We start from the raw sequence: 9,257 nt of genomic DNA on the forward strand, positions 1-9,257 counted from the left end.
GAGTGTCTCGGGACGCTCGGACTTATTCCGAGGTCGCGGTCGAGGCACCTTAGGGCGAAGAGGAGAAAGGTCCCCACCTTTGGACGCCGGTGCTGCGGCAGCCAATGAAGGTGGACCTCCCCGCTTTCCCTCATCCGTCTGGCCTAGGTCGAGCGGAAGGAGGAACCCACACCCGGATCTGCACATCGTGGGGGCTAACCCTCCATGGCACCCGGGGGTGGAGGGGTGTCTCGGGCCGCTCGGACGTACTCCGAAGTCTGGATCGAGACACCCTTAAGCGCCAATACAGAGGGTCCCACACCTGGAGGTATGGCATGCCGGTGCTCCGGCAGCCAAAGAGGGTGAACCTCTCCCTCATCTGCCCCGGTCACGGCTAGACGGAGGGAGGAACCCACACCCGGGTCTGCATACCGCGAGGGTTTGGAACCTCTCGTGTACCCGGGGAGTGGAGGGGTGTTCCGGGCCGCTCGGACGTATTTCGAGGTCGGGTCCGGAACCCCTATGTGCTGTGCCCGAGGGAACGCGATCGCATCGCCTTAAAGTGGACCCTCGGGCGGTGCGAGCACGCTGGCTGCCATGGGGGAGGCGTTCCCGGTGGGGTGCGACACCGGTCCCGTCACGATTGTGGAGGTGTACTTGCACTCCCGCAAAAATGAGATCGGTCTTGGCAAATTGCCCCACGTAATGGGGATCCTTGACGAGGTCGGGGAGGTGGTGCGGCAGTGCCACCCCCAACCCGTCGTGGTTGCCGGGGACTTCAACGCCCACTCCACGGTGTGGGGTTGCGGTCCCCGGCAGGGGGATCTCCAGAGGGGCAACGCCGTGATCAGCTGGGCGGCGGCACTCGGCCTCCTGTTGATGAACAGGGGGTCGACCAGCACCTGTGTGCGGCCGAACGGGGAGTCGGTCATTGATCTGACCTGGGCCTCCCCTTCGGCCGCCCGGATCTTCCGGGAGTGGGCTGTGGTGACCGAGGGCGACAATATGTCTGATCACAGATACATTGTCTGTGCCCTCGGTCCCCAAGCCCCTCCGCAGGTGCTGGACTGCCGCCCAAGGGGGGGACCGGGCGTCCCCTCCCCCGAGATGGGCCCTCAGTCAGCTGGACTCGGACATGTTCCGGGCGGCAATCTTCGCGGCCGCCTGGCATCTGGATGAGGTGCCAGGAGAGTAGGACGCCAGCCTCCAAGAAGGGGCTAGGCAACTGGTGGGTATCGTGACGTCGGCCTGTGACGTTGCAATGCCCCAGTCCCATCGCCGTCGGCGCCGGGCCACCTATTGGTGGACGGCGGCCATTGCTGACTTGCGAGAGGCCGCCGCCCAGGCCAAGCGGGTGTACAACCGGGCCCGGCTGAAGGAGGGGGAGGCCGCGAAGGAGAAGGAGGGCTGTCGTCAAGCGCGAAACGCCCTCAAGGCCGCTATAGCCGAGGCGATGGCTCCGAGGCGGGAGTCTGGGAGCAATTGGTGAGCTCCCTGGATGCAGACCCGTGGGGGCGCCCCTACAAGCGGACGGTTGGGAAGATCCGTCCGTGGGCGCCCCCGCCAACGGACCCCCAGGACCTGGAGGGGCTCCTTAACTCCCTCTTTCCGAGGGTGGAGGGGGGTCCCCCGCGGATCCATGCTCCAGAAGATGGGGAGTGGACCTGGGGGTCAGCCCGGAGGAGCTCGCCAGCGCCAGGAAGAGGCGGGGGGCAGGGGCAAAGCCCCGGGCCCCGACGGCATTCCTGCGCCTGGGCTCTCGCCCTTGGCGATCGGAGCATGTCCGAAGTCATAAGGGGTGTAATGAACGGGTGTCTCAGGGACGGAGTCTTTCCCCCAGAGTGGAGGAGGGCCAAATTGGTCCGCCCCCCGAAGGTGAGCAAGATACCCGATGGACCGCCGGCCTACAGGCCGATTTGCCTGCTCGACGAGGCGGGCAAAATGCTCGAGCGCATCGTTGCAGACCGCCTCGTCCAGCATCTGTCCTCAAGTGGGCCGGACCTCCACGACAGGCAATACGGGTTCAGGCCTGGACGATCGACGCTGGACGCGATCCAGCAGGTCCGGGACCTGGCCCGTGCCGTCATGGAGGAGAGGGGCAGGGTGTTGTTGGCGGTATCGTTGGATATCACCAATGCCTTCAATACCTTACCGTGGCCGGAGATTGGATAGGCGTTCAAGCACCATCGAGTGCCTGCCTATCTCCGGCGCATCCTCGCGGCTTATTTTGAGGGCAGGGACCTCGCCTATCCGGTTCAAGGCGGGGTCCAGGGCTGGCGGTTAATGGAACGCGGTGTCCCGCAGGGGTCCGTTTTGGACCCCCTGTTATGGAACATCGCGTTCGACAGGGTGTTACGCTCGCCCCTCCTCCCCGACTACCACGTCATCTGCTACGCGGATGACACTCTGGTGGTAGCCGGGGGGGAGAGCTTGGGGAGGCCCGCCTCAACGCGGAGGTGGCCCTGGCGACGGTGGTGGGCACTATTAGCGATCTGTGCATGAAGGTTGCACCCCACAAGACGGAGGCCGTCTACTTCCACGACGGCAGCCGCGGGACGCCACCGGAGACCTGAGTCATGGTAGACGGAGTCCGCGTCCACGTTGGGCCCACGATAAAGTATCTAGGCCTGACGTTGGACGGCCGGTGGGACTTCAGGGCCCACTTTAGGGACCTGGCCCCACGGCTCAGGAAGGCAGACCTGGCACTCGTCAGGCTGATGCAGACCCAGGGGAGACCGGGTTGGCATGCTCGCCGCCTGTACGTCGGAGTGGTCCTGTCGATCGCCCTCTATGGGGCGTCAATATGGGCGCCCCAGCTGCTGGCCACCGCCCAAGGCAAAAACCTCATGCGCCAGGCGCTGAGGGCGGTGGCCGTGAGGGCGATCCGAGGGTTCCGCTCCGTGGCGTACGTAGCGACGATACTGGTCGGCTCCCCCCCCGGTGGAGCTCCTTGCGGAAGAAAGGTGCATCCTGTACTGGAGAAACAAGGAGCTCCGCGAAAGGGGGAGGCAACGACCGGGGAGCTGAGAGCCCTGAGGTCTCAGGTGGTTGCCCGGACTCTGCAGCTGGGGGAGGATGCGATGTCCGCCCCGCGGGAGTTCGGGCGACTAACGACGACGGCCGTCCGCCCCTTTTTTTTGTTCACGCAGGGGAAGTCCATCATGGATACCCCCGCTCCCTTGGGGAGGGGTGGGGGTTATGTCGAACTCTTACCGACTAAAACCCCTGCGGGATGTCTACCTGTCGGACCGTGAGGAGGGGAGTTAGGGGAACTGCTCCCGCATTCCCTCCCCAACCCCCCGGCCCCAGGGCTCTAATCCAAGAGCCCCTCGCCTCCTTGTACCGCACCCCCTTCCCCTTTCGGGGAATTAGTGGGAGAGGTGCAGTTCCCGGCGGGTAACCCCGCCAGTTGGCCTTCTGGTGTCGCCTTGGAGGAAGAGAACTCCATTCTTCCTCCTTATCCCCCCCTTCCTAAAAGGAGAGGGGGGATTTTTGGGGAGGTGGGCCCGACCCCAATCGGGTTCCCCAACTCCCCTTCGTCTGCTCCTGCCTGGCGGAGTTCGCAGGCAGGAGGCGCGCGGACTCACGTTTCATCTGGTGCAGGTGATGACCGAACACGGATGCTTCGGTCATTACCTGAACCGGATTAGGAAAGAGCACACCACCAGGTGCCATCACTGCCCGGAGCTGGACGACACAGTGCACCACACCCTGGCCGAATGCCCTGCATGGGACAGGGAGCGCGGTGTCCTGGCCCGGGCAGTGGGGTGCAGGGAGTCTGAACTCTCGTTCCCGCGCATGGCAAGGGCCATGTGCGGGAGCGAGGAGGTTTGGGGAGATGCGGCCTCCTTCTGCCGCAGCGTGCTGTCGCGGAAGGAGGCCGCCGAGTTGGAGCGTCGCCACGGAGACCGCCTCAGACAGCGTCGGGGAGGGCGGTGCTCCCCGGGGTAGAGCAACGGGCCCGAGGGGGCGACGGCCGAGGAGGTGGACAGGCCTCCGGTCCGTCGGAGGCCGCCTCCTCGGCCGCCTCGGACCCGATTTCGGACGCGGAAGGGAGAGGGTGAAGGGTGTGTTGACCCACCCGCTTCCCCCCTAGGTGTCGGGTAGGATAGGCAGAGGGGAGGAGTAGAAGCTCGGGTTTGGGACTGGGCACCACTCCCCATCCCCCCTCCTATGGAGGGGAGCAATGGGGAGTGCGGAGGGAGGGTGGATGCCCCCTCTCTCCAAGTAATCACCAGAAGGCCAACCCGGCTGGGAAACTAGTCGGGGGACAGCGTCCTGGACTTTCTCAGCGGGATAGGACGTGGTATTCGAGGCTGTGGGGCTCCGGAGAGCCCTGGGGCCGGGGTATCGGGGAGAGAATACGGTAGTAGTTCCCCTGACTCCCCCCACCACGGTCCGGTTGGTAGACATCCCGCAGGGGTTTTAGTCAGTAGGAGTCTGACATAACCCCCGACCCCCCAAAAGGGTCGGGGGTATCCATGATGGATTTCCCCTGCGTTACCAAAAAAAAAAAAAGGTGCCACACCGGTGAACTACCTCCTTCCATGGAACCCCCGCGTGGCGGCGCTCCGTACGGTGCCCGTATTGTTGGAGGTACGGGACCCCCGAAAGCGGCCTGGTCACCAGAGATGTTGGCCGGGGCGCGTGTAGGGGGCAGGAGGCCTATGCCGGCGATGATTATTCCGCCGGCCTGAGTCATATGTCACTCCTCAGGGAGAACTCAGAGGCATCCCCCTTTGAGGGGGGATGCGGGCATGCCCGGATGACGGAGCCGTACAGAGTTGTGGGTGTTAAACCAAAAATGATGACCTCGCAAACCCCTTATGATAATGATATATGAACAAGGACCTGGACGATAATATGACGACCCCGGCAAGTATGGAGAAGAAAGAGACATGTGCTGGACGAGGCGGTCCGCAATGATGCGCTCCAGCATCTTGCCCGCCTCGTCCAGCAGGCATATCGGCCTGTAGGCTAACGCACTACCGGACTCCTTGCCCTCCTTCGGGAGGAGGGTCAATTTGGCCCTCCTCCACTCTGGGGGGAAAACCCCATCCCTGAGGCATCCTATCATGAGCCTGCATGTGGCTGCGGACAGGTACCCTTTGGCCAACGCAAGAGCCCAGGCGCGGCCCGGAATCGCATCGTGGCCAGGGGCTTTGCCCTTGCCACCGAGCATTCTCCGAGCCTTGGCGAGCTCCTCTGGAGAGACCTCCAGCCCTTGTTTCAGTCTCCCTCCCCCATCTCTGGGGAAGGGATCACGGGGGGCCCCCTTCCGCCCTCGGAAAGAGGGCGTCCAGGAGCTCATCGAGGGCCTGGAGGTCTAACGTCTCCGTCTGCGGGGGCGCCCAAGGACGGATCTACCCCATCATCCTCTTGTATGGGCGCCCCCACGGATCGTCATCCAGGGAGCGCACCAATTGCTCCCAGGCTTACCGCTTGGCCTTTTTGATGGCTTTCTTGAGGACTACCCTGGCGGCAAGGTAGTCCTCTTTTGCCCTTGTGGCATCCCCGTTTCGTCGCTGGGCATGCGTATATGCTCTTCTGACGCGGTCGGAGTCACTGCGAAGTCTCGCTATTTCCTCCGATCACCAATACGCTGCCCGGCGCCGACGGGGGTGGGAACGGGGCATCGCGGCGTCACATGCCGACGCCACTATCCCCGTTATCTTCCCGGCCCCATCCAGGGGACCGGGGTCCCACTCACCTGGCTCTATGTGCCAGGTGGCCACAAGGACAGCAGCCCTGAACCTGTCCACATCTAGTCGACTACGGGCCCATGTTTTGGGGAGAGGAAAGTTCCTCTCCCCTGGGCGGCGAGCCGACACCTGCTTCGGTTTGGGGAGGCGGAGGGCCCAGACTATATGTGGTCAGATAACGTCTCACCCTCCGCCTCCACCCTCCATTCGGAGATCATCCTTGCATTTGAGAGGGAGGCCCAAGTCAAATCAATGACCAATGACCCCCCTCCCGGCCTTATGCAGGTATCGGTGGCCCCTCTCTTTACCTACAGAAGGTCCAATCCCGCCGCCCAGCAGATGACCACCTCGCCCCTGGGATCCCGCTGCCAGGGACTGCAACCCCACTCCTCAGAGTAAGCGTTAAAATCCCCGGCAATCATGACAGGTCGGGGATGGCACTTGCGTACCAGATCCCAGATCCTGTCTAGGATCCCTTTGATGCGGGCGGGGCGGCCAGTCTGGCTTTGTTTCTGTGTTGGGGGAGATATACCCCCACCACAGTTATGGGCCCCTAGTCGACCGCCACGTACGAGGTCCCCTTTTCCCTTAAAACACAGGGAGGGGTACCCGCTGCAGGGTCAGCCACCATGGCCACCGAGCCGTCCGGGCTGCCGAACCAGCATTCGCTGCTGATCGGCACCCAGTTCGGCTCTCTGGCCACCCCCAGCCCGGCGCCCAGTTCCCGGATCCTGTGTACCCACAGGTCCTGGGCCCGGGCGCCGCGGCCGAGGTTCGCCTGTATCATCCGGAGTGGCGTGCAGGCTAGGCCTCACACGCCTCCTCCGGGCTGTCTACCTTCGCCCCCTCTTGGGAGACCTCTGGCGGCTGGACCGCCTCAGTCTCTCCAGAGGGGGCTTCGGCCTTGGTGGCTATGACCTGTGTCTCTTCTTGCGCGGAGGGCGATTGCCTCTCTGGTGACCCTACCTGGACTTCTCCTTCCTCTGGAGGGTATGAGGGGGAGTCGTCTACGCCCACGAGGGGAGACAGGGGTGTATCACCCACTATCTCCCCTTCTGCTAGGGTGGTTAGGGGAGAGTCCACGGACTGCACCCGCCTTACCTTCGTCGTCTTGTCCTCCTCTGAAGATCCGCTGGTATTCTTCCGTTCGTCTCCTCTCCTTTTTCTCTGCGACAGCGGCTCGGTCTCCATTTGGACGGGTTGACGTCCTTTCCGGGAGTCCCCACTACACCAGAGAGGAGTCCCTCTCCTCGTAGTCACCTCCCGGAGCATCCTGGTCCCTCGTTGCAGAGGGGGCCGGACTAGCCTCCTTCGGCTGCTGGGTCCGGTCCACGGGATCATCCGGGGGGGGCCTCCCCCTTCTCGGCTCCTTCGGCCACGGTCGGCAGCACCCCCTCCGCCCTTTCCTTCTCTCGCGCCTTAACCCCCCTCCTCTTCCTGGCGGAGGAAGGTTTGCAGGCAGGCCCTCCGATCTTATGATCGGAGGGCCTGCCAGCCTCGGCGCAGACCGGGCAGCGAACCGCCCCTTGGCATCCTCTTGCGCGGTGGCCAGTGTTACTGCAGCGATAACACAATCCGCTGCGGTCGGTGGCGCTATCGCACCGCTCGCGCACATGCCCCGGTTCCAAAACCGGAAGCATAGCTTTGCACGAGCGGGCAGCGCCACCAAAGGTGTGTGGGGGTCCCAACGGGACCCCCCCAAACCTCCCCTCGGTGAGGAAGCGAGGACGACACTACCGCCCCCGCCCCCCAGGGGGCGGGTCTTCCCCCCAGGGTTCCCTCTCCTCCGCACCAAAATCGGATTCGGGGGTCTCACCCTAGGGGGAGGCTATCCCTCCTGGCGCGGTCAGCGGTGTTCCCACGAGGGGTCGACCCACCCCCGACCGCTCCTACCTGGCCCATGGGTCCCGGTGCGGAGGCCTCTAGCACTTCGAGGCCACTACCGCACCGGCAGATCCCATGGGCCTGGGGTGAAGGAGTGGGTGGGGAGAGCTACTCCTGCTCATTACTCCCCCACTCCTCCCACCCCACCTCCGCCAGGAGGGATGCAGAGGCCTCCACCTCCATCGATTCCGCCTCAGAGACCCCCCTCGGCCTAACCGCCGAGGGAGGGTCCGGCGCAGTATGAGCGGCCGTCGCTTCTCCCGCCCCTAGCCCTACGAGGTCAATTGGCGGCGGAGGCTGAATACGTTCAGCCTCCGTCACCCCCACCCCTGCCTCATCGGCCTTACTTGGGCCGGATGACGGTTCCCTGTCTCTATCCTTTTGCGGCCGTGCAGCCGGGAGGCTGCGGCCGAGCACTAGCCGCAGCCCACCCACACGCCGCCTTCTTCCTTCTCCTCTTCCTACGGGGAGGAGCCCCTCCTCTCGGAGCAGGCCTAGGGACCGCCTTACACGCGATGCCCCCCATCCGGTGGTCCGCCCTTTTCCCCTCATGGTTGCAAAGGGGGCACCGAACTGCCTCGGTGCACCCCTTTGCCACGTGACCGGCCCCTCCACACCTAAAGCAGTGACCCGCCAGACCGTAATCGATCTGGCAGGTTACCGCCATGTGTCCGTAACGTAGGTATCGGTAACAATGGAGGGGCCGGTCCTCCAGTACTCTCACACTTGCCCGTGCTCACCCTACGACTATCCTCCACGCTGTCAACAGCTTTTGGACCTTCCTGGCGGAGGCTAGGGCACCGCCAACGGGCCTAGTGCCCTAGTGCCAACGGGCACCGAACCCAAGCCGCCCCTAGCCCTCTAGACGATCTCCTAATCTCCCCAATCTGGAGATCGTCTGGAGGGCATCCCGAACTTTTCTGTATCGCGGCCCTTAGTAATATAGGGGTGACTGAGCCCTCCAGGCCTACGATGCGGAGCTCCTTTCTCGTCGGCCTGGAGACTACAGCCTCCCCGTGAAGAGCGTCCTGCAAAGCCCTGGCCAGGCGGTCGGCCTTGTCCCGTCCGCCCTAACCAGGGATCTCCAGCAACACCCCCCCCGTTCTTGGCACGTTTTATTTTAAACGCACCAGGCTCCAGGCCGATCTCCTGGAGATCGACCCGGAGCCTGGCCTTTGCCATCACTTCGTTGATGGAGGAACCCCCCGGCAACGCTGTAACCGTTACTACAGGGTTGCGCGGGGGGTTCCTCAACTGTGGTCTTTTTATCGGGGGAGGGGGTCCCTTCTTTGGAGTCCCCTTCCCCGCAACCTTTCCTACTTTGGTAGGGGGGGTGCCACCTTCTTTGTGGCACCCCCTCCCAGCGACTTGGGGGGTTCAACCTTCCCCTTTCCCCCCTTCCCTATTGCTTTCCCCTTGCGAGTGGACACGACCGTCCACTCGTCCTCCCTTCCCTCCCCAGTGACAACCGGTTGTCCCCCGGGTGGCTGGAAGGGGGCGGTCCTGCTGCCCGCAGCTGCTGCAGCTGGAGTGGGCAAAAGCCTCTCCAGCAGCCGCCCAATGCGGGCGATATCAGACTTGAGGCCCCGGACCTGAACTTCCAGGGCCCCAAGTCTTCCACCGGGGCCGCCCTCCTCCACCAACCTTTTATTGTTAGAGAGAGCATCCTGTATATTAAGGATGCTCTCTCTG

At 63.8% G+C, this 9,257-nt stretch overlaps 2 protein-coding genes across 2 annotated transcripts; both read left to right on the top strand.

The window, feature by feature from the left end:
- Positions 1 to 684: 684 nt before the first annotated feature.
- Positions 685 to 2,151, top strand: LOC112588302 (uncharacterized). Its single transcript, XM_025297788.1, has 3 exons — positions 685 to 1,038; positions 1,250 to 1,464; positions 1,992 to 2,151. The coding sequence occupies exons 1-3, from the start codon at positions 685 to 687 to the stop codon at positions 2,149 to 2,151; spliced, it is 729 nt and encodes a 242-aa protein (XP_025153573.1).
- A 404-nt stretch (positions 2,152 to 2,555) lies between these two features.
- On the top strand, positions 2,556 to 5,747 carry LOC112588303 (uncharacterized). The gene is made up of 3 exons (XM_025297789.1): positions 2,556 to 2,884; positions 3,546 to 3,807; positions 5,670 to 5,747. Exons 1-3 carry the CDS (start codon positions 2,556 to 2,558, stop codon positions 5,745 to 5,747), a joined length of 669 nt encoding a protein of 222 aa, XP_025153574.1.
- Positions 5,748 to 9,257: the final 3,510 nt, after the last annotated feature.

Source organism: Harpegnathos saltator, unplaced genomic scaffold, assembly GCF_003227715.2.
Source record: "Harpegnathos saltator strain DR-91 unplaced genomic scaffold, Hsal_v8.6 scaffold188, whole genome shotgun sequence".
NCBI classification, from domain to species: Eukaryota; Metazoa; Arthropoda; class Insecta; order Hymenoptera; family Formicidae; genus Harpegnathos; species Harpegnathos saltator.

Excerpts from the sequence above, each read along its gene's own strand:
- LOC112588302 (XM_025297788.1), top strand. The coding sequence starts at position 685 with ATGGGGATCCTTGACGAGGTCGGGGAGGTGGTGCGGCAGTGCCACCCC. Across the intron at positions 1,039-1,249 it reads GTCCCCAAGCCCCTCCGCAG|TCCCATCGCCGTCGGCGCCG; the intron begins GTGCTGGACTGC and ends GCAATGCCCCAG. Across the intron at positions 1,465-1,991 it reads CGGGAGTCTGGGAGCAATTG|GCAATACGGGTTCAGGCCTG; the intron begins GTGAGCTCCCTG and ends CCTCCACGACAG.
- LOC112588303 (XM_025297789.1), top strand. The coding sequence starts at position 2,556 with ATGGTAGACGGAGTCCGCGTCCACGTTGGGCCCACGATAAAGTATCTA. Across the intron at positions 2,885-3,545 it reads CGAGGGTTCCGCTCCGTGGC|GCAGGAGGCGCGCGGACTCA; the intron begins GTACGTAGCGAC and ends CGGAGTTCGCAG. Across the intron at positions 3,808-5,669 it reads CCATGTGCGGGAGCGAGGAG|GGGACCGGGGTCCCACTCAC; the intron begins GTTTGGGGAGAT and ends GGCCCCATCCAG.